This window comes from Heterodontus francisci, unplaced genomic scaffold (assembly GCF_036365525.1).
Source record: "Heterodontus francisci isolate sHetFra1 unplaced genomic scaffold, sHetFra1.hap1 HAP1_SCAFFOLD_405, whole genome shotgun sequence".
Classification (NCBI taxonomy): Eukaryota; Metazoa; Chordata; class Chondrichthyes; order Heterodontiformes; family Heterodontidae; genus Heterodontus; species Heterodontus francisci.
In genome coordinates, this window is record NW_027141857.1 from 1420345 (window position 1) to 1445075 (window position 24731).

Below are 24731 nucleotides of genomic sequence, written 5' to 3' on the forward strand. Positions count from 1 at the left end.
GAACTCAAGGTAATTGGGAATAGTCAGTCTGGTTTTGTGAAAGGGAAATCATGTTTAACCTATTTACTGGAGTTCTTTGAAGGAGTAACATGCGCTGCGGATAAAGGGGAGCCTGTTGATGTAATGTACTTGGATTTCCAGAAGGCATTTGACAAGGTGACACATAAAAGGTGAATGCGCAAAGTAGGAGCTCAAGGTGTAGGGGTAACATATTAGTATGGATAGATGTTTGGCTGGCTGGCAGAAAACAGAAAGTATGCATAAATGGGTCCTTTTCTGATTGGCAGGATGTGATAAGTGGAGTCCCACAGGGGTCTGTGCTGGGGCCTCAACTTTTTACAATTTATATCAATGACTTAGATGAGGGGAGTGATGACATGGTAGCTAAATTTGCAGATGACACAAAGATAGGTAGGAAAGTATGTTGTGAAGAGGACATAAGGAGCTTGCAGACTGATATAGATAGGTGGAGTGAGTGGGCAAAAATCTGGCAGATGGAAATAATGTGGGAAAATGTGAAGTTGTTCACTTTGGCAGGAAGAATAAAAAACAGAGTATTACTTAAACGGAGAACGACTGCAAAATTCCGAGGTGCAGAGGGATCTATGTGTTCTAGTGCAGGAGTTACAAGAAGTTAGTATACAGGTACAGCAAGTAATAAAGAAGGCCGATGGAATGCTATCCTTTATTACGAGAGGAATAGAGAATAAAAATAAGGATGTTATGCTTCAGTTATACAGGGCATTGGTGAGACCACATCTTGAATACTGTGTGCAGTTTTGGTCTCCTTATTTAAGGAGGGATCCATTGGAGGCAGTTCACAGGAGGTTTACTAGATTGATACCTGGAATGAGTGGGTTGTTTTATGAGGAAAGGTTGGACAGACTGGGCTTGTTTTCAGCTGAGTTTAGAAGAGTGAGGGGAGACTTGATTGAAGTCTATAAGATCCTGAACGGTCTTGATAAGGTGGATGTGGAAAGGATGTTTCCTCTTGTGGGTGAGTCCAGAACTAGGGGGCACGGTTTTAAAATTAGGGGTCGCCCTTTTAGGACAGAGATGAGAATTTTTTTGTCTGAGAATTGTGCGACTTTGGAACTCTCTGCCTCAGAAGGTGGTGGAGGTGGGGTCATTGAATATTTTTAAGGTGGGGGTAGATAGATTCTTGTTAGGCAAGGGATCAAAGATTATTGGGGGTAGATGGGTGTGTGGAATTCGAGACACAAACAGATGAGCCATGATCTTATTGGATGCCGGAGCCGGCTAGAGGGGCCGATTGGCCGACTTCTGCTCCTAATTCATATGCTCGTAAAAAATTAATGAGAATGGTTCCAGAGATGAGGGACTCAGTTATGTGGCTAGATTGGAGAAGCTGGGGTTGTTCTCCTTAGAGAAGACTGAATAATTACAGGCCAGAATAAAAGCAAAATACTGCAGATGCTGGAAATCTGAAATAAAAACAAGAAATGCTGGAACCGCTCAGCAGGTCTGGCAGCATCTGTGGAAAGAGAAGCAGAAGGGCAGTTCCGAAGAAGAGTCACTGACCCGAAACGTTAACTCTGCTTCTCTTTCCATAGATGCTGCCAGACCTGCTGAGTGGTTCCAGCATTTCTTGTTTTTATTTATAATTACAGGCCAGTCAGTCTAACCTCAGTAGCGGGCAAATTATTGGAATCTATTCTGAGACAGGATAAACTGTCACTTAGAAAGGCACAGATTAATCAAGGATAGTCAGCATGGATTTGTTAAGGGAAGGTCATGTTTGACCAATTTGATCAAATATTTTGAAGTAACTAGGAAGATAGATGAGGGTAGTGCAGTTGATGTGGTCTATATGGATTTTAGCAAGGCTTTTGACAAGGTCCCACATGGCAGACTGGTTAAAAAAAAAATCCCATGGGATCCAGGGAAATGCAGCAAGGTGGATGCAAGATTGGCTCAGTGGCAGCAAACAGAGGGTAATTGTTGACGTGTGTTTTAGCGACTGGAGGGCTGTTTCCAGTGGCGTTCCACAGGGCTCAGTACTGGGTCCCCTGGTTTTTGTTGTATATATTAACGATTTGGACGTAAATGTAGGGCACATGATCAAGAAGTTTGTAGACGACACAAAGATTGGCCGTGTGGTAGGTAGCGAAAAGGATAGCTGTAGGCTGCAGGAAGATATTGATGGTCTGGTCAGGTGGGCAGAAAAGTGGCAAATGGAATTCAACTTGGAGAAGTGTGAGGTGATGTATTTGGGGAGGTCAAACAAGGCAAAGGAATACACAATTAATGGGAAAAATACTGAGAGTGCAGAGGAAGTGAGGGACCTTGGAGTGAATGTCCACAGGTCCCTGGAGGTAGCAGGACAGGTCGATAAGGTGGTTAAGGAGGCATATGGAATCCTTTCCTTTATTAGCCGAGGTATAGAATACAAGAGCAGGGAGGTTATGCTGGAACTGTATAACTCATTGGTTAGACCACAACTTGAGTACTGTGTGCAGTTCTGGTCACCTCATTACAGAAAGGATGTAATTGCACTAGAGAGGGTACAGAGGAGATTTACGAAGATGTTGCCAGGACTGGAAAAATGCAGCTATGAGGAAAGATTGGATAGACTGGGGTTGTTCTCCTTGGAACAGAGAAGGCTGAGGGTAGATCTGATTGAAATGTACATAATTTTGAGGGGCCTGGATAGAGTGGAGGTGAAGGGTCAATTCACCTTAGCAGAGGTGTCAGTGACGAGGGGGCATAGATTTATTGGTAGAAAATTAGAGGGGAGATGAGGAAACACTTTTTCACCCAGATGGTGGTGGGGGTCTGGAACTCACTGCCTGAAAGGGTAGTTGAGGCAGAAAGCCTCAACTCATTGAAAAGGAGTCTGGATATGCACCTCAAGTGTTGTAATCTGCAGGGCTACGGACCAAATGCTGGAAGGTGGGATTAGAATAGGTGGATTGTTTTTCAGCTGGCACAGACACGATGGGCCAAGTGGCCTCTTTCTGTGCCTTAAATTTCTATGATTTCTATGATTCTAAGGAAAGGTTGAGAGGAGATTTGATATAAGTGTTCAAAAGTATGAGGGGTTTGGACAGAGTAGGTGGGGAGAAACTGTTCCCATTGGCAGAAGGATTGAGAACCAGAGGATCTGATTTAAGGCGATTGGCAGAAGAACCAATGGCAACATGAGGAAATTTTCTTTTTGCAGCGAGTGGTCAGGATCTGGAATGTACTGCCTCAGAGTGTGCTGGAGGCAGATATAATTTGAGATTTTTAAAGGGCACTCGATAAGCACCTGAAAAGAGTCGATTTTCAGGGCTATGGGGAAAGGATGGGAGAGTGGGACTAGCTGAGTCTCTCTCGCAGAGACCAGGCATGGATACGACAAGCCAAATGTCCTCCTCCTGTGCTGTAACCATTCTATGATTGTGTGAAATTGTCAGGTTATGATTACCCTCTGATGTTCTCAGAGTCTGAAATATAGCCAATGGACCTAGCAAAGAGGAAACAAGGCATGGCCTTGGCGTTGCCACTTCCTACAAGAAGCAAAATCAGAAGTGAAGTGTTTTGTAAATTGGATGTCTGTCATTTGGATTGTGATGCAAGTTTGGACCTTGTATTAAAATTCTTGAATGAAACTTTCAAGAAAGATGATCTGTTAAATGCCTATGAGACTTTGACAGATTTCAGAAAACAATTGGTCGTTCCATGCAGGAATATATAATGGACTTTAACAGAAATAAAATCAGAAAGTGCTGGCAATACTCAGCAGGTCAGGCAGCATCTGTGGAGAGAGAAACAGAGTTAACATTTCAGATCAGTGACCTTTCATCAGAACTTGCAAAGATTAGAAATGTAATAGTAAATGTAATAGGCTTTGAGCAAGTGAAAAGGTGGGGGGGAAGAAGAACAAATGGGGAAGGTGTGTAATAGGGCAGAGGGCAGAGGGCAGGAGAGATTTGTGTCAGAAAATGATCGTGTACCGGAGAAAGACCCTCTGATAGTGCGAGAGGAAGATCTTGCAATATTTGTCCCAACAGACATAACAGTGCAAGTAGGGACTGTAGCTTGAATAGAATACACAATAAGATAAAGGCCCAAAACAGTCTCCGAACAGAACTAGAAGCAGAAATCCTCATGATAGTGACGTTTTGGTGGCTGCCAATAAACTTGAGGATAAATTAATCATAGGCAAAACAAAAGGAATTAAAGAGTTGGAGAGAGTTTGATGTTTATTCTGAGGTACCAGGTCAGGAAACCAGCCTTGTCACATAGATGGATTTGTACTGAAAAAGTCCTTCCCGATGGGACTTATAAGGCTAAAGCGAAGCTGGTTGTGAGTGTTTTTGAAGAGCAACTGGGTGATACCGATGTTGGAGTGGATTCTCCTACAGCTAGAAAAGTAATCTTGAAAATCTTTTTGGCTCTTTTGGCTGCATATTCATGTGAGTGTAGATCCATTGTTATAAAAGCTGCATTTCTGCAAGGTGATACTTCTCCGAGAGAAGTGTTTCTGAAACCACCCAAAGAGGCAGCAGATACAGAAGGAAAATTATGGAAACTGAACAAAAGCGCCTATGTCCTGAATGATACTTTCAAGGTGTGGTATTTCTCGGTGAGATCAGTTTTGCTGAAAATAGGTGTGTATAACTAAAAGATGATCACGCAATGTTTTACTAGTATCATTAATGGAAACTTTCAGGCATCTTCTTGATGCACGTTGATGATTTCTTATGGGGTGGTACTGTGGAATTTGAGAAATGTATTATGAATAAGATTAGAGTAAAATGTAAGTTTGGGAATCAGGCTTCTGGGGTTTTAAAATGTATTGGTTTAGATATTAAGCAGAGTAGATCTGGAATAACTTTAAATCAACAATCCTTTTTAGAGATTGTTACTTGTTAATTGTACTCAGTCATCACAGAAAGATAAAGTTATATCTAAAGGACAGACAGAGCAATTGCAAAGATTGATCGGTCAGTTGAACTGCTTGGACTCTCAGACTAAACCAGATGCTAGTTTTGATGTGATGCAGTTTAATATTATAATGAAACACATTAAAGTAGAGAATGTTTCAAGGGCAAATAAAACATTAAAAAAAAATTCAATCTGGAGAAATGCATCCTTAAGTTCCCATCCTTGGGTGGCCCAAAAAACATGAAATTAGTCATTTTTAGTGATGCTTCACAAGCTAATCTTCCTGATGGGTATTCGAGTGCAGCTGGTTTCATAATATTTCTTATGGGTGAAAATGGAAAATTCTGTCTTTTAGCTTGGGAAGCTAAGAAAATAAAACGGGTTGTTAAAAGTACTTTAGCTGCGGAAATACTAGCTCATGTGGAGGCAGTGGATATGGGATTCTATCTGTCGAATATTTTAAGTAAGATTCTGTACAATGGATGTGCTGATGATGGTATATTCATTGAATGTTAAATTGATAATCGTTTATTGCGGGATAAACACTTTACGAAAAGTGAGAAAAAGTTATGGATTGACCTTGCTGCCTTGAAACAAATGTTGGAGAGAAGAAATCTCTAAAATTACATGGGTTAATCTAAGTCATCAACTGTCTGGCTGTTTTACAAAGAGAAATGCATGTACAAAGAAAGTGTTAGGGGTCCAAGAGGATGGGTGTCTCACAATGTAATGCTTTGTCCAGAATATGGAGGTTTTTGATTTAATTTGTTTTGACATTTTTGTTGCACATATTAACTCTAATTTTTAAAGAGAGAGAGATAGATATCTGTTTATTGTATATTAATTGTGTTTAATTGTATGCTGGTGGTGGGCATTAACTGGGGATTCACTTGAGCCTCTATAAAATGTTATGCAGACAAACACTGTGGTTGTTGGGTTAGGAGGTGTATGCTTGTAATGTGTAACTCTGTAAATAAAGAAAGAAGTGTGTAAAGATTGGGTCCGGTTCTATCCTTCACCAAGTGACTTTCACCAAGTAACCTATCTCTGTGGGTTCAGTGTGCAATATGGTTGGGTTTCATTGTTTGAAGCAATCGCTGTTCCAGCTGTGACAGAGTGTGACGGGACTGGTTCCAGACGAACTGTCTCAGGGACTCTGATTAACTCACTTCTTTAGTCCTGCTGCTCCTTCTGGCTCAAAACCTTTTTGCTTCTGCAGCTGTTTCCGAATTGATTTCCATCTATCTTCCAGTTGCTTCTTCAATGGATCCAGTTCAATGCGGTCAAGCTGAAAAAACAAACTCGAAGTGTTACAAACCACAAACTCGCAGGGATTACAAAAACCAGCTGCGATTACAGGATGACCTCTTTTACAAATCATAATACACCGAAGCTACAAACTCACTGACCCAGCTGGGAAAAGTTTAGAAAACAGAGTCTGAGAAATGAGTAGCATCACCTTGCAGTCCATTTCTGCTGAGAGCCTTTCCAGAACGCAGCCCCAGTCCTTCTCCTGCATGCAGATCTTATTCAGAAGCCCCTGAACCATCTTGTTGATCTGATCTGTTACAGCATCAAACTGCGTGCGGCTGATATTCTAATAGAAAAAGTGATTTGCATCAGTTACCCTGTCCCACACAAGCTGAACCCAGACCCACTCACACACTGCTGATCCCATTCCTGCCTCCTTATCATCATTCGCTACTGGCCCCACACATTAACTACTGTCCCTCACTACTGCCTGCAGGCTCCACACACAACCACAGCACACCATCCCAAACGCTTTAATCAAGTAACAGAGAGGGTTGATGAGGGCAGTGTGGAAATGTAGTAAACAATGAGGAGGATCGTAATTGACTTCAGCAGGACATGGAAACTGGCAAAATGGGCAAACAGACAGCAATGGAACATAGAAGTGTGAACGGATCTATTTTGATAGGAAGAATCAGGACAGGTAATATCAACTAAATAATACAGTTTTAAAGGGGTTGCAGGAAGTACACAAATCTTTTAAGGTGGCAGGACAAGTTGAAAAGGCCTTTAAAAAACAAAGCAGATCTTTGGCTTTAAAAGCAAGGAGATTATGCTAAACCTTTATAAATCACTGGTTAGGCCCCAGCTGGAGGATTGTGTCCAGTTCTGGGCACCACCCTTTAGGAAGGATGTCAAGGTCTTGGAGAGGGTGCAGAGGAGATTAACTAGAATGGTCCCAGGGATGAGGGATTTCAGTTATGTGGAGAGACAGGAGAGGCTGGGATTGATGTCCTTATAGCAGAATAGGTTATAAGGGGAAATTTAGTAAGAGATGATCAAAATCATGTAGGGTTTAGATAGAGTGAATAGAAAGAAACGGTTTCCAATGACAGGAGGATCATTAAGAGCTTTAAGATGATTGGCAAGAGAGCCAAAGGGGGAGGTGAAAATATTTTTTACGTAGTGAGTTCTTTTGATCCAGAATACGCTGCCTCAAAGAGCGGTGGAACCAGATTCAACAATAATTTCAAAAAGAATTGGGTAAAAAAAAAATTTTAATTTTTAAAAATGTATTTAGAGATACAGCACTGAAACAGGCCCCTCGGCCCACCGAGTCTGTGCCGACCAACAACCACCCATCTATACTAACCCCACAGTAATCCCATATGCCCTACCACCTACTTACACTAGGGGAAATTTACAATGGCCAATTTACCCATCAACCTGCAAGTCTTTGGCATGTGGGAGGAAACCCACACAGACACAGGGAGAACTTGCAAACTCCACACAGACAGTACCCAGAATTGAACCCGGGTCCCTGGAGCTGTGAGGCTGCGGTGCTAACCACTGCGCCACCTGAAGGGGGAATTTCAGGGTGATGGGGAATGAGCAGGGGAGTAGGATTAATTGGATAGCACTTTTAAACAGCTGGCACAGGCTGCTGATTTTCTGATAACCTCTCAGCAACCCACCCAAAAATCAGTCCATGACGCCCACATACTCACCCCGGCAGCTTCACTGCCTGTGCCTGCTTTCTACAGGCCACCTTTTCCAATTCCTAATCTTATTTCCATTCCTAGTGTCTGACCCCAGCAAACAATCCATGATGCCTGCCCTCTAACCCAAACCCTACAAACACAATCAGGCAACAGATTCTGACCAAAGACTCACCCCTCCACCGCATTTACTCTCCAAGTGATTCAAAGATTCAAACAAAGCCTGAAACAGGAGAACAAGAGTTAGAGTGAGTCCAAATGAACTGCAAACAATATCTAGCACCAACTTCGGGTAATAACCGGCACCCACTGTGGGTAATAATTAGCTCCCACTGTGAGTAATAACCAGCACCAACTCTGCAAACAGAGTCCCAGTCTGTGACAGTAGATTATTTGATGTGTGGGGTGGCTGCTCAAGCTGATGCCAAACCCCTGGCACAATTGAGCCCTCTGCCAATCACACAGGAAGCTGGACTCTCAATCTCCGAATTCAGTTCTATAAAACCAGTGAACACACACTGTTTATGGGAGACACTCACAAGGATCTCAGTAGGGCACAGAGGAGGGGATCACAATTCACATTCAGACCACTATTACGAATAGATGAGAACCCCCTTATAAATTGTGTTTTGTGCATTTGAGTATTAATGTCAACTGCCATTTTATCCATCATGTTTAAGTTCGTACTTCTATGTTGTTCAGATTGTCAAAATGGAGGAGAGGGGTCAGGTGGGACAGCAACTTGAAAAGGGTCTAACTTTAGGTTCCAGGAAACCCTTATCCACCCTGCCTGGACTTGAAACTGTATCAGTGTGTACCATCTACAAGATGCACTGCAGCAACGCACCAAGGCTCCTTAGACAGCACCTTCCAAACCCGTGACCTCGACCAACTAGAAGGACAAGGGCAGCAGATGCATGGGAACATCACCACCTACAAGTTCCCCTCCAAGCCACACACCATCCTGACTTGGAACTATATCACTGTTCCTTCACTGTCGCTGGGCCAAAATCCTGGAACTCCCTTCCTAACAGCACTGTGGGTGTACCTACCTCACATGGACTGCAACGATTCAAGAAGGCAGCTCACCACCACCTTCTCAAGGGCAATTAGGGATGGGCAATAAATGCTGGCCTGGCCAGTGACGCCCACATCCCATGAATGAATAAAAAAAAAGTTGTGGGTACTGCCTGTCTTTTACACAGCTGCCGTGTGCTGCCTGGAGACACTTCCTCGAGACCTCCCTGTAAGAAGCCACAGCCTGCCGGAAGCTTCTCTCGAAGGCCTTTTCAACAAGAAAGAAATTAAAAAGGAGCCACACTTTGAAAAAATTCAGCAAGAAAAATCAAGACGACAAGATACAGAAATAGCAGGAAATCTAATTTCTACCAGTTTCCTCTCCGTCTAAAAGAAGGTGACATCAGCCAAATCAAGCTTCCTCCATTTATCTTCGAGAGTGCAAAGAAGAAATTTGTAAGGGACAAGATATTTCATATTGTCATGGAATGAGGTGATGATACTTAGTAGCTTTGGTGGGCATCCAATCTTTTCTAGTAGTCTGAAGAGACCACGTCTGCTGACGAGGTCAAAGGCTTTGGTGAGATCAATGAAAGCAACGTAGAGGGGCATCTGTTGTTCACGGCATTTCTCCTGTATCTGACGAAGGGAGAACAGCTCCTCCCCTATTTGGCATTTCTAATCGGTGACCGCGGTGACTGCAACAACTACCGTGGAATCTCCCTGCTCAGCATAGTGGGGAAAGTCTTTGCTTGAGTCCCTCTGAACAGGCTCCAGAAGCTGGCCGAGCGCGTCTACCCTGAGGCACAGTGTGGCTTTCGTGCAGAGAGATCGACCGTTGACATGCTGTTCTCCCTTCGTCAGATACAGGAGAAATGCCGTGAACAACAGATGCCCCTCTACGTTGCTTTCATTGATCTCACCAAAGCCTTTGACCTCGTCAGCAGACGTGGTCTCTTCAGACTACTAGAAAAGATTGGATGCCCACCAAAGCTACTAAGTATCATCACCTCATTCCATGACAATATGAAAGGCACAATTCAACATAGCGGCGCCTCATCAGACCCCTTTCCAATCCTGAGTGGCGTGAAACAGGGCTGTGTTCTCGCACCCACTCTTTTTGGGATTTTCTTCTCCCTGCTGCTCTCACATGCGTTCAAGTCTTCTGAAGAAAGAATTTTCCTCCACACAAGATCAGGTGGCAGGTTGTTCAACCTTGCCCGTCTAAGAGCGAAGACCAAAGTACGGAAAGTCCTCATCAGGGAACTCCTCTTTGTTGTCGATGCTGCTTTAACATCCCACACAGAAGAGTGCCTGCAGAGACTCATCGACAGGTTTGCGGCTGCCTGCAATGAATTTGGCCTAACCATCAGCCTCAAGAAAACGAACATCATGGGACAGGACGTCAGAAATGCTCCATCCATCAATATTGGCGACCACGCTCTGGAAGTGGTTCAAGAGTTCACCTACCTAGGCTCAACTATCACCAGTAACCTGTCTCTAGATGCAGAAATCAGCAAGTGCATGGGAAAGGCTTCCACTGCTATGTCCAGACTGGCCAAGAGAGTTTGGGAAAATGGCGCACTGAAACGGAACACAAAAGTCCGAGTGTATCAAGCCTGTGTCCTCAGTACCTTGCTCTATGGCAGCGAGGCCTGGACAACGTATGTCAGCCAAGAGCGACGTCTCAATTCATTCCATCTTCGCTGCCTCCGGAGAATACTTGGCATCAGGTGGCAGGACTGTATCTCCAACACAGAAGTCCTCGAGGCGGCCAACATCCCCAGCTTGTACACACTACTGAGTCAGTGGCACTTGAGATGGCTTGGCCATGTGAGCCGCATGGAAGATGGCAGGATCCCCAAAGACACATTGTATAGCGAGCTCGCCACTGGTATCAGACCCACCGGCCGTCCATGTCTCTGCTTTAAAGACGTCTGCAAACACGACATGAAATCCTGTGACATTGATCACAAGTCGTGGGAGTCAGTTGCCAGTGATCGCCAGAGCTGGCGGGCAGCCATAAAGGCGGGGCTAAAGTGTGGCGAGTCGAAGAGACTTAGTAGTTGGCAGGAAAAAAGACAGAGGCGCAAGGGGAGAGCCAACTGTGTAACAGCCCCGACCAACAAATTTATCTGCAGCACCTGTGGGAGAGTCGGTCACTCTAGAATTGGCCTTTATAGCCACTCCAGGCGCTGCTTCACAAACCACTGACCACCTCCAGGCGCGTATCCATTGTCTCTCGAGATAAGGAGGCTAAAGAAGAAATCGGTGATCACTAACTTTTGGACTTTTTGTGCTAATTTAAAGGACACACGTTTTCACTGAAATTCATGGCAGTTTAAGTTTATATTTAGTAAATGTCCTTGCCTTTTTCTGCCTTTAACCTTTTCTTGAATGTTTGTAAGCGTGCGTGGCGAAGTGAAACACCTTCCCGAGTTTGAGAGGGTGTAAATAAACCCTAATTCTTTGTTTGAACTCTTAACAACCATGTTGTTGTTGCAGTCATTTATCATCAGGGTTTAAGGGAGGGAAAGAAATTCAATCACTAATCGATTTACGGACAGGTGGTTGAAAAAACAGGGAAATTTGTTCAGAGAAAAAAAAAAATTAACTACCCATTTATAACATAGAAATTGGGAGCTGAAGTCCGTGATCAACCCACGAAAGACCAAATTTAAGGAACAAGCTGAATCAGAAATTAAAATAAACTGATTGGAAACCAAAAGGGGAAAACTCGGTAACCGAAAAGATTGTTAAAACAAATAAACGACCGCAGCAAAAACCCTCTTACTCTAACATTAGAAAATGGCACATTTTGATTCAAAGATGTTTTTGGAGCAAGGTAATGTAATTGTAGAAACACTGGAAAACCAGAGTACAAACCAGTTAGAAGTTATAGCTCGGGAGATACAAATGAAACTGCCCAGCAAGGTGAAATGAACTGAGGCCCTTAAAGTGCTGGCTGAGCACCGAGGACACAGTCCCATTCCGGAATAGGGAGATGAGGGATTAACGAGTTTCAGGATAGAGAGAGAGAGAGAGAGAGAGAGAGAGATGCGGGAGAGAGAGAGAGAGAGAGAGAGAGAGATGGGGGAGAGAGAGTGAGAGTGAGAGTGAGAGTGAGAGTGAGAGTGAGAGTGAGAGTGAGAGTGAGTTTTCCAGCTACAAAAATTGGAAATGGAGTTGAAGGCTCCAGCAGAGAGAGAGGCGAGACAGCTGGAGGCTGCGAGGGAAAATCTGACTTCACCCAGTAACCCAGAGCTTTGATGCTCTTAGGTTTGCTAAATTCTTACCAAAATTTGGAGAGTCAGGTGGAATCCTTTTTTGCTACTTTTCAGAAGGTAACAGGACAGTTATGATGACCACAAGAAATGTGGAACCTCATGATTCAGGGTCAGTTAACGGAGAAGGCTCAAGAGGTCTATTCTATGCTGACCCCTGAAATGTCTGCTAATTATAAGCTGACCAAAGCTGCCATCCTTAGTGCACGAGTTGGTCCCAGAGGCAAATCACCAGCAATTCAGGAATGCTTGAAAGAAACCCGTGCAGACTTATTTAGAATTCAAAAGGCGAAAGGAAATTGCTTTTGACCAATGGGTCCAATCTGTAAAAATACAGTGCACCCATGAAGAATTACACGGGCTAATATTGCTGGAGGAATTTAAAAATTGCCTACCCCCCCAACCTGAGAATGCACTTAGAGGAGCAGAGTGCCTGTACAGTTAAAGAGGCCACAGTCGCTGCTGATAGCTATGACCTCACATATTGGCCTGGCAACACAGGAAGATCCTTCAAAGTCATCCCCAAAATCAATGGGAGAATAAGAAGGGAGAGTGAGATAAAAAGGGAGCCACACCTGGAAAGGGGAGTATAAACAAGGGTGCAGAAAGTCCACCCCAAGCCCACAAAGAGAAATCCCGGAGACCAGTGTGCTCCCACTGTGGGTCACTCCAGGCCAGAATGCTGGAGGCTAAAAGGAAAGCCGGTGGGTCTAACAGGTCTCCGCAAGGGCGGTCCCAAGGAGGATACCCCGGAACAGAGCGTAGCAGGACCGGCAGAGGCCCTCATGGTAAAGCCTAGACCCTCTGAGGGTATTTCCCTATGTGCTGCTGGACCGGACAAATGCCCCGAGAGTTACCATAGTTTTATCCTAGAAGGAACAGTGTCCCCCTACTCTTCCCAGATGAGCAAGTCCATTGTACTGCTCAGAGATACAGGGGTTAGTGTGTACGATTGTGTAGTGACTCAGTCCCAAGTCAGACATGCCAGATTAGTTGAAAAGGAAACCGGTGCCCAGCAGGATGAGCCGGAGGTCTGGTTTACTGAAACTTTCCTTAAAAATCTATCTGAAGGGTAGGAGGTGCTCAGCCCAGCCTCCTAATTAACACCCAGCAGGCAGATCTTGAAATAAAGCACATAGCACAGATTGCTTGTTCTGAAGCGGAGGCCACCCGATCCCCGAGTGTTACTACGTACGAGATGGGGTAGTAATGCGGAAGTGGAGATCTCCCGGGAGACCTGCGGAGGAAGACAGTGCTCCACCAAACTGTAGTGCCCCCAAAATACTGGCAAGAGATTTTACGGATAGCCCATGACATCCCGATGGCTGGACATGTGGGTACTCGGAAAACCTTAGCCCGAGTAAGTGAACACTTTTTCTGGCCTTGTCTCTGGTCCGATGTGGCCGAATATTGCAAAACCTGCCATGCTTGCAGATTGCAGGCAAACCCCAGGCCACAATTAAACTGGCCCCCCTTCAAACCTATTCCTGTATACGACAAACTCTTTGACCAAATGTTGACAGACTGTGTGGGACCACTACCCAAAATCAAGCCCAGTCAACCAATGAGTATTTGCCAGAGGGTGGAAATACCTGCGAGCAGCCAGGAGGAGTCAGTCGAGGAGGAGACGACCCCGGTTGAACCCCCGGCTACCAGACTGGCAAACGCATAAGTCTTAAAAGACTTTACCACTCAGCTGACACATTGAATACAAAAGCAGTGAGAGGACGTGTCCTTGCTAAAAAAATTCAAAGAGATCTGGAAAGATCAGACAGGGTGCACCACCCCAACAGTTTGCAGTGTGAAAGTGGGTGGGGGGGGGTGGGGGTGCGTACCACTAGTCAGGTAGGATCCCTGCTGGCTGAGCTCTGACAAGCTGCTCAAGTTAGACAGGAAATGCAAAACATGCTGGATAAGGATGTAGTCAAACCTGGCCAAAGTGGTTGGAGCTCCCCTGTTGTCCTGCTTCCAAAGCTGAATGGACCCACACCACCTGCTATTCCCCTGCAGACTCCTTACCACCCTGCAGAGCATAGGTCTACAGTCCAAGGTGTGCATCTGACCAGTTATCAGATTAGCACTCATACAGCAAATACAACATTAATGGTCAGTCAGAAAGTGAAACCAGTATCCATTGTCTAGAATTTACCAGAGCCGTGTGAAAACACTCCTACTAAGATCACACTATCAAGGCTTTCCCCAGGTGATCCTGATTTGCTGTCCAGTGAAACAATATTTGTAATTAGAGCTGTGCTTCAAGAGGAATTCGGGGACTCGTACAAATAGGGAGTACCCGAAGCAGGAGTACATTCACCAGAAGCCCGTTCATCTTCTGTTCCTACCTGAGATGGAGGTGGATCTGAATCAATGAGTTCACCCGGCTTGGTGAATCTGCTTGTACATACAGCCACAGAAAGAACACAGACCTACCTGAATTTCATCAGAATAGTGTCAAGTAATCAGAACAGAAATAGAAGACATTGAACCAAGAGAAAAATGGGATTCGCTCCTTCCCTGCTAGTTTTGTCCCTGTATCTGTACCTGACACTAATCAGGAAGAAATGCTGAAACCAGGAAGGTCTGCTGAGAACTTGCCTTCCAAAAATTATTCCACTATACTAGACACTAATGTTCTGCAGCTTGGAGATTCCATACGGTGCTGTATTGATTACCAAATGTTGGTCCCAAATTTTAGCACCCAAGCCATCCCATTGATAAGAACATAAGAAACAGGAGCAGGAGGAGGCCATTCAGCCCCTCGAGCCTGCCCCGCCATTCAGTAAGATCATGGCTGATCTGTCCCAGGCCTCAACTCCTCTTTCGGGCCTGCTCCGCATACCCCTCAACTCCGAGATTTCAAAAATCTATCTACCTCCTCCTTAAATACATTTAGTGATCTAGCCTCCACAACTCTCTGAGGCAGAGAATTCCAGAGATTCACCACCTTGAGAGAAGAAATTCCTTCACATCTCAGTTTTAAATGTGTGCCTCCTTATTCTGTAATTATGTGCCCTAGTTCAAGATTCCCTCACTAGTGGAAACATCTTCTCAACATCTACCCTGTCAAGCCCCCTTATATGTTTCAATAAGATCACCCCTCATTCTTCTAAACTCCAATGAATAAAGGCCTAACCTGTTTAGCCGTTCCTGATAAGTCAACCCCTTCGTCCCAGGAACCAGCCGAGTGAAACTCTTTTGAACTGCCTCCAATGCCAGTATATCCTTTCTTAAATACGGGGACCAAAACTGTACGCCGTACTCCAGGTGTGGCCTCACCACCACCCTGTACAGTTGTAACAAGACTTCCCTATTTTTAAACTCTAACCCCCGAGCAATAAAGGCCAAAATTCCATTTGCCTCCAGAATTACTTGCTGCACCTGCACGCTAACTTTTTGTGTTTCATGTACAAGAACACCTAGATCCCTCTGTACTGCAGTATTTTGTAGTCTTTCTCCATCTAAATAATAATCTGCCTTTTTATTCTTCCTACCAAAGTGGATGACCTCACACTTTCCCACATTGAACTCCATCTGCCAAGTTTTTGTCCACTCACTTAATCTATCTATATCCCTTTGCAGATTCTGTGTCCTCATCACAACATGCCTTCCCACCTATTTTTGTATCATCAGCAAATTTGCATACACTACACTCTGTCCCTTCCCTACTAAAGGAGATTATGAAAGGAAACTTGCAAGGGACATCAAAATCAATAAGAAGAAATTTTATAGTTACATAAAGGGAAAGCAGGTGGTCAAGAGCAATGTCGGCCCACTAAAAGCTGAAAATGGAGATATTGTCATTGATAATGGGGAAATGGCAGACATGTTGAACAATTACTTTGCCTCAGTATTTACAGTTGAAAAGGAGGATAACTTGCCGGAAGTCCCGAAAATATTAATAGCCGATCGGGGACAGGGACTTAACACAATGAACATAAGTAAAACATCAGTAACAAGGAAATTAATGGAACTAAAGAGTGAGAAATCCCCAGGATCTGACTGTTTCCATCCGAGGGTGTTAAAGGAAGTAGGGGGAGCACATTGCAGATGCCTTAACGATAGTCTTTCAGAGTTCCCTAGATTCAGCAGTGGTCCCTCTGGATTGGAAAGTTGCACATATCACTCCACTTTTTAAGAAGGGTGAAAGGGGGAACCAAGGAAATTACAGACCAGTTAGCCTGTGGTGGGCAAGTTGCTGGAGTCTATAATCAAGGATAGGGTGGCTGAACACCTAGAAAAATTTCAGTTAATCAGGGACAGCCAGGATGGATTCACGACAGGAAGGTCATGCCTGACAAATCTCACTGAATTTTTTGAAGAGGTGACTAAGGTAGTGGACAGGGGAATGTCTATGGATGTTATTTATATAGACTTCCAGAAGGCATTTGATAAAGTCCCACATAAGAGACTGTTAACTAAGGTAGAAGCCCATGGAGTTGAAGGCAAATTATTGACATGGTTAGAAAGTTGGTTGACTGGTAGGCGACAGAGAGTTGGGGCGGCACAGTGGCGCAGTGGTTAGCACCGCAGCCTCACAGCTCCAGCGACCCGAGTTCAATTTTGGGTACTGCCTGTGTGGAGTTTGCAAGTTCTCCCTGTGTCTGCGTGGGTTTCCTCCGGGTGCTCCGGTTTCCTCCCACAGCCAAAAGACTTGCAGGTTGATAGGTAAATTGGCCATTATAAATTGCCCCTAGTATAGGTCGGTGGTCGGGAAATATAGGGACAGGTGGGGATGTGGTAGGAATATGGGATTAGTATAAATGGGTGGTTAATGGTCGGCAGAGACTCGGTGGGCTGAAGGGCCTGTTTCAGTGCTGTATCTCTAAATCATAATGGGTAAGTACTCCGATTGGCAGGATGTGACTAGTGGTGTCCCGCAGGGATCTGTGTTGGGGCCTCAATTATTCACATTATTCATTAATGACTTGGATGATGGCATAGTAAATCATATATCCAAATTTTCTGATGATGCAAAGTTAGGCGGCATTGTAGACAGTCTAGATGATAGCATAAAATTGCAGAGATATTGACAGACTAGGTGAATGGGCAAAACTGTGACAGATGGATTTCAATGCAGGCAAGTGTGAGGTTATCCATTTTGGACCAAAAAAGGATAGAGCAGGGTACTTTCTAAATGGGAAGAGGTTAAGTACAGTGGATGTCCAAACAGAACTGGGGGCTCAGGTGCATAGATCTTTAAAATGCCAGTTTCCTCTCCATCTAAAAGGTGACTTGAGCCAAATCAAGCTTCCTCCATTTACCTTTGAGAGTGCAAAGAAGAAATTTGTAGGAAAAGAGATATTTCCAACAGCTCCTCCCCTATTTGGCATTTCTAATCAGTGATCTCCAACGTTTGGACTTTTTCTGCTAATTTAACGGCATTAGTTTTAACTAAAATTCATGGTAGTTTAAGTTTATATTTAGTAAGTGTCCTTGCCTTTTTTGCACCTTTAACCTTTTCTTGAATGTTTGTAAGCATGTGTGGCAAAGTTAACCCCCCCCCTTTCCGAACTAAAGAGTGTGTTAATAAACCCTACTTCTTTGTTTTAACTTCAAAAATCGTGTTGTTGATGCAGTCATTTATTATCAGGGTTTAAGGCAGGGAAAGAAATTCAATCACTAATCGATTTACAGATAGGTGGTTGAAAAAACAGCGAAATTAGTTCTGAGAAAAAAAAATTAACTACCTATTCGTAACACCCCACGTGGATCCTGATCTGAACTGTTCCTGTGCCATCCCAGTCCAGATTGACCTCCAGAGTCACCTACCTCAATATTCTTCTGGTGGAGCTGATCATCCTGCAGCAGCTGGCTAGCCATGGAGTTCAGCCTCTCACATTCTCCCTGCAGCTGCAGAATATGATTCTGTATCTGGCTCTGCAGTTCCAGGTCCTACAACAATTGAAAGAGATGTAACTGTACACGTGGCAGCATCATGGAAGGAGGGAGGGAGAGAGGAGGAGAGGGAAGGGGAGAGAGAAGAGAGAGGGAGAGCTGGAGGGGGAGTGGAGAGAGGGAGAGGGGAGAGCGGGAGAGGGGTGTGTGGATGGGGGAGGGGACACTGGGTGGCAATGCAGTGCAGAGATGGATACAGGTACATCTCCCCAGTACTGGTTTATCTTATTGCTTCCACCCTGCTCAGGGCTTTACTGATTATCTCTGGGAAACAGAAAATCCATAAATGTGGTGCTAAACATCCAGCTAAAACAGTTAGGCAGCAGATGACAAAATGCCACTTAATTCATTTATCAGCAAAAAGTACAGTGGCAGCATAGATAGGCAATTGGCTAAGGGACAGAAAGCAGACAGTAGAGGCTTGCTCAGGACCTGAGCCCGAGCCGACCCCGTCACTACTCAGGACCCGAGCCCGACCCCGTCACGACTCAGGACCCGAGCCCAGCACGACCCGACCCCGTCACGACTCAGGACCCGAGCCCAGCACGACCCGACCCCGTCACGACTCAGGACCCGAGCCCGACCCGACCCAGTCACTACTCAGGACCCGAGCACGACCCGACCCCGTCACGACTCAGGACCCGAGCACGACCCAACCCCGTCACGACTCAGGACCCGAGCCCGACCCCGTCACTACTCAGGACCTGAGCCCAGCACCACCCGGCCCCGTCACTACTCAGGACCCGAGCCCGACCCGACCCCGTCACTACTCGGGACCCGAGCCCGACCCCGTCACTACTCAGGACCCGAGCCCGACCCGACCCCGTCACTACTCGGGACCCGAGCCCGACCCCGTCACTACTCGGGACCCGAGCCCGACCCCGTCACTACTCAGGACCCGAGCCCGACCCGACCCCGTCACTACTCGGGACCCGAGCCCGACCCCGTCACTACTCAGGACCCGAGTACGACCCAACCCCGTCACGACTCAGGACCCGAGCCCAACCCGACCCCGTCACGACTCAGGACCCGAGCCCGACCCGACCCGACCCCGTCACGACTCAGGACCCAAGCCCGACCCGACCCGACCCCGTCACGACTCAGGACCCGAGCCCGACCCGACCCCGTCACTACTCAGGACCCGAGCACGACCCGACCCCGTCACTACTCAGGACCCGAGCCCGACCCGACCCCGTCACTACTCAGGACCCGAGCCCGACCCGACCCGACCCCGTCACGACTCAGGACCCAAGCCCGACCCGACCCGACCCCGTCACGACTCAGGACCCGAGCCAGACCCGACCCCGTCACTACTCAGGACCCGAGCCCGACCCGACCCCGTCACTACTCAGGACCCGAGCACGACCCGACCCCGTCACGACTCAGGACCCGAGCCCGACCCGACCCGACCCCGTCATTACTCAGGACCCGAGCCCGACCCGACCCCGTCACTACTCAGGACCCGAGCCCGACACGACCCCGTCACTACTCAGGACCCGAGCCCGACCCGACCCTGTCACTACTCGGGACCCGTGCCCAACCCAACCCCGTCACGACTCAGGACCCGAGCCCGACCTGACCCCGTCACGACTCAGGACCCGAGCCCGACCCGACCCCGTCACTACTCAGGGCCCAAGCCCGACCCGACCTGACCCCGTCACGACTCAGGACCCGAGCCCGACCCGACCCCGTCATTCCTCAGGACCCAAGCCCGACCCGACGCGACCCCGTCACTCCTCAGGACCCAAGCCCGACCCGACCCGACCCCGTCACTACTCGGGACCCGAGCCCGACCCCGTCACAACTCGGGACTTGAGCCCGACCCGACCCCGTCACTACTCAGGACCCGAGCCCGACCCCGTCACTACTCAGGACCCGAGCCCGACCCGACCCGACCCCGTCACTACTCAGGACCCGAGCCCGACCCGACCCGACCCCGTCACTGCTCAGGACCCGAACCCGAGCCGACCCCGTCACTACTCAGGACCCGTGCCCGACCCGACCCCGTCACTGCTCAGGACCCGAACCCGAGCCGACCCCGTCACTACTCAGGACCCGTGCCCGAGCCGACTACGTCACTGCTCAGGACCCGAGCCCGAGCCGACCCCGTCACTGCTCAGGACCCGAACCCGAGCCGACCCCGTCACTACTCAGGACCCGAGCCCGACCCGACCCGACCCCGTCACTACTCAGGACCCGAGCCCGACCCGACCCCGTCACTACTCAGGACCCGAGCCCGACCCGACCCAGTCACTACTCAGGACCCGAGCCCGACCCGACCCCGTCACTACTCAGGACCCGAGCCCAACCCGACCCCGTCACTACTCAGGACCCGAGCCCGACCCGACCCGACCCCGTCACTACTCAGGACCCGAGCCCGACCCGACCCCGTCACTACTCAGGACCCGACCCCGTCACTACTCAGGACCCGAGCCCGAGCCGACCCCGTCACTACTCAGGACCCGAGCCCGACACGACCCCGTCACTGCTCAGGACCCGAGCCCGACCCGACCCCGTCACTGCTCAGGATCTGAGCCCAACCCGACCCGACCCCGTCACGACTCAGGACTCGAGCCCGACCCGACCCCATCACTCCTCAGGACTCGTGCCCGAGCCGACCCCGTCACTGCTCAGGACCCGTGCCCGACCCGACCCGACCCCGTCACTACTCAGGACCCGAGCCCACCCCGACCCCGTCACTACTCAGGACCTGAGCCCGACCCGACCCCGTCACTACTCAGGACCCGAGCCCGACCCGACCCCGTCACTACTCAGGACTCGAGCCCGACCCGACCCAGTCACTACTCAGGACCCGAGCCCGACCCGACCCCGTCACTACTCAGGACCTGAGCCCAACCCGACCCCGTCACTACTCAGGACCCGAGCCCGACCCGACCCCGTCACTACTCAGGACTCGAGCCCGACCCGACCCAGTCACTACTCAGGACCCGAGCCCGACCCGACCCCGTCACTACTCAGGACCGGAGCCCAACCCGACCCCGTCACTACTCAGGACCCGAGCCCGACCCGAACCCGTCACTAATCAGGACCCAAGCCCGACCCGACCCCGTCACTACTCAGGACCCGAGCCCAACCCGACCCCGTCACTCCTCAGGACTCGAGCCCGACCCGACCCGACCCCGTCACTACTCAGGACCCGAGCCCGAGCCGACCCCGTCACTGCTCAGGACCCGTGCCCGACCCGACCCGACCCCGTCACTACTCAGGACCTGAGCCCACCCCGACCCCGTCACTCCTCAGGACTCGTGCCCGACCCGACCCCGTCACTGCTCAGGACCCGAGCCCGACCCGACCCCATCACTACTCAGGACCCAAGCCCGACCCGACCCTGTCACTACTCAGGACTCGTGCCCGACCCGACCCCGTCACTGCTCAGGACCCGAGCCCGACCCGACCCCGTCACTACTCAGGACCCGTGCCCGACCCGACCCCGTCACTACTCAGGACCCGAGCCCGACCCGACCCCGTCACTACTCAGGACCCAAGCCCGACCCGACCCCGTCACTACTCAGGACCCAAGCCCGACCCGACCATCCCTTCGCTTACCTTCCTGACTCTGAACCTGGAAGAAACTGCAGCACATGCGCGAGATGTCATAGTGATGTCACTCGCTCACTGTGCAGACTCAGTTTTGTCCCGGACTCCCAGCTCCGGTAAGTTTTTTTATTTTTAATACTTAGCCGCAGAGCAGTTACCGTGTGTGTCCGGCCCAACCCGACCCAACTCGATCTGGACTCGGCCCGACCCGAGCCCGACATGTCGTCGGGTCCCGTCAGGGTCAGGTCGGGTCCCAGGCCTCTAGCAGACAGTAGTCGTTAACAGTTGGTTTTCAAACTACAGGGAAGTATACAATGGGGTTCCCCACGGGTACATATTAGGACGACTGCTCTTTTTGATATATATTAATGTCCTGGACTTGAGTATACAGGGCATAATTTCAAAGTTTGCAGAAGACTCTAAATTTGGAAATGTAGTAAACAGTGAGGAAGATAGCAGCAGACTCCAGGAGGACTCCAGGAGACAGGCTGGTGGAATAAGCAGACGCATGGCAAATGAAATTTAATGCAGAGAAGTGCAAAGTGATGCTTTTTGGTAGGAAGAATGAGAGACAATATAAACCAAATGATGCAATTTTAAAGCAGGTGCAGGAACAGAGAGACCCAGGATGTATACAGAAATCTTTGAAGCCGACAGGACAAGTTGAGAAGCTGATAAAAAGCATAAGGGATCCTTGGCTTTATAAATAAAGGCAAAGAGTGCAAAAGCAAGGTGGTTATGCGAAAATAAAGGCAAAATACTGCAGATGCTGGAAACCTGAAATAAAAACAGAAAATGCAAGAAATACTCAGCAGGTCGGGCAGCATCTCTGGAGATAGAAGCAGAGTTAACATTTCAGGTCTATTACTGATCACCAGACCTGAAATGGTAACTGTTTCTCTCTCCACAGATGCTGCCTGACCTGCTGAGTATTTTTATTTGAGGTTATGCTAAACATTGCTAATTGTGGAGAGACTGTTCTCCAAGGAGCACAGAGGATTAAGAGAAGATTTGATGGAGGTGAATGGGTTTGTTGAGTAAATAAGAAGAATCTGTTTCTGTCAGCAGGAGAGTTGGTAACCAGAGGATACAGATTTAAGATAATTGGTAAAGAACCAAAGAGGGAGATAAGGAGATTGTTTTTACACAGTGAGTTGTTGTGATCTGGAATGCACTGCCTGGAAGGGCGATGAAACAGTAACTTTCAAAAGGGAAATGGATAAATACTTGAAGGGAAAAAGTTTTCAGGGCTACGGGAAAACAGCAGGGGGAAGTGGGACTAATTGAATAACTCTTTCAAAGAGCCAGCACAGACACGATGGGCCGAATGGCTCCCTCTGGGCCATCTCAGTCAATGATTCTTTAAACATGTATGGGTGTTTCACAGAATCGTTAGTGAAGGAGACCATTCGGCCCATCGTGTCTACACTGGCTATTCCAAAGAACAATTCTCTCAGTTCCATTCCCCCGCCGTCTCCCCATAACCCTGCACATTCTTCCTTTTCATATAACTGTCTAATTCCCTTTTGAATGCTTCAATTGAACCTGCCTCCACCACGTTCTCAGGCAGCACATTCCAGACCTTAACCACTCGCTGTGTGAAAAAGTTTTTAGAACCATAGAAAAATTACAGCACAGGAGGAGGCCATTCAGCCCATTGTGTCTGTGCTGGCCGAAAAAACTAGCCACCCGATCGAATCCCACCTTCTAGCACCTGGTCCATAGCCTTGCCGGTTCCAGCACTTCAGGTGCAGGTCCAGGTACCTTTTAAATGAGTTGAGGGTTTCTGCCTCCACCACCGATCCAGGCAGTAAATTCCAGAACCCAGCACCCTCTGGGTAAAAAGGTTTTTCCTCATGTCCCCGCTAATCCTTCTACCAATCATCTTAAATCTGTGCCCACTGGTAATTGACCTCTCCACTAGGGGAAACAGGTCCTTCCTGTCTACTCTATCTAGGCCCCTCATAATTTTGTACACCTCAATTAAGTCACCCCTCAGCCTCCTCTGTTCTCGGGAAAACAACCCTAGCCTATCCAATATTTCCTCCTAGATGCAATTTTCAAGCCCTGGCCACATTCTTGTAAATCTCCTCTGTACTCTCTCCAGAGCAATTATGTCCTTCATGTAATGTGGTGACCAGAAATGTACGCAATACTCCAGCTGTGGCCTAACCAGCGTTTTATACAGTTCCAGCATTACATCCCTGCTTTTGAATTCTATACCTTGGCTAATAAAGGAAAGCATTCCATTTACCTTCTTCTACCTGTCCTGTCACCTTCAGGGACCTGTGGACATGCACTCCAAGGTCTCTCACTTCTTCTACCCCTCTCAATATCCTCCCGTTTATTGTATATTCCCTCGCTTTATTTGTCCTCCCCAAATGCATTACCTCACACTTCTCCGGATTAAATTCCATTTGCCACTTTTCCGCCCACTCAACCAAACCATTGATATCATTCTGGAGTCTACAGCTATCCTCTTCACTATCAACTACACGGCCAATTTTTGTGTCATCAGCAAATTTCCCAATAATGCCTCCCACATTTAAGTCCAAATCATTAATATATACCACAAACAGCAAGGGACCCAACACTGAGCCCTGTGGAACACCACTGGAAACAGCTTTCCATTCACAAAAACATCCATCGACCATTACCCTTTGTTTCCTGTCACTGAGCCAATCTTGTATCCAACCTGTCATATTGCTCTGTATCACATGGGCTTTCATTTTACTGACCAGTCTGCCATGTGGGACTTTGTCAAATGCCTTATAAAATCCATGTAGACCACATCCACTGCACTACCCTCATCAATCCTCCTTGTTACTTCTTCAAAAAACTCAATCAAGTTAGTAAGACATGACCTTCCCTTAACAAATGAATGTTGACTATCCCTGATTAACAAAGAACAGTACAGCACAGGAACAGGCCATTCGGTCCTCCAAGCCTTCGCCGATCTTGATGCCTGCCTGAACTAAAACCTTCTGCACTTCCGGGGACCGTATCCCTCTATTCCCATCCTATTCATGTATTTCTTAAGATGTCTCTTAAACGTCGCTATCGTACCTGCTTCCACCACCTCCCCCGGCAGCAAGTTCCAGGCACTCACCACCCT

At 47.7% G+C, this 24731-nt stretch overlaps 1 protein-coding gene across 4 annotated transcripts in view; it reads right to left on the minus strand.

Annotated features, from left to right (window-relative positions):
• LOC137365575 (glutamine-rich protein 2-like) overlaps positions 1–24731 on the minus strand; it is a 236765-nt gene that overhangs the window by 122935 nt on the left and 89099 nt on the right. For all 4 annotated transcript variants that reach the window (XM_068027956.1, XM_068027955.1, XM_068027954.1 and 1 more), the window contains exons 10-13: positions 17933–18055; positions 8038–8085; positions 6353–6490; positions 6063–6181 (exon numbers count right to left, since the gene is read on the minus strand). In XM_068027956.1, the coding sequence (XP_067884057.1) occupies positions 6063–6181; positions 6353–6490; positions 8038–8085; positions 17933–18055 (428 nt within the window). The remainder of the gene's footprint in view (positions 1–6062; positions 6182–6352; positions 6491–8037; positions 8086–17932; positions 18056–24731) is intronic.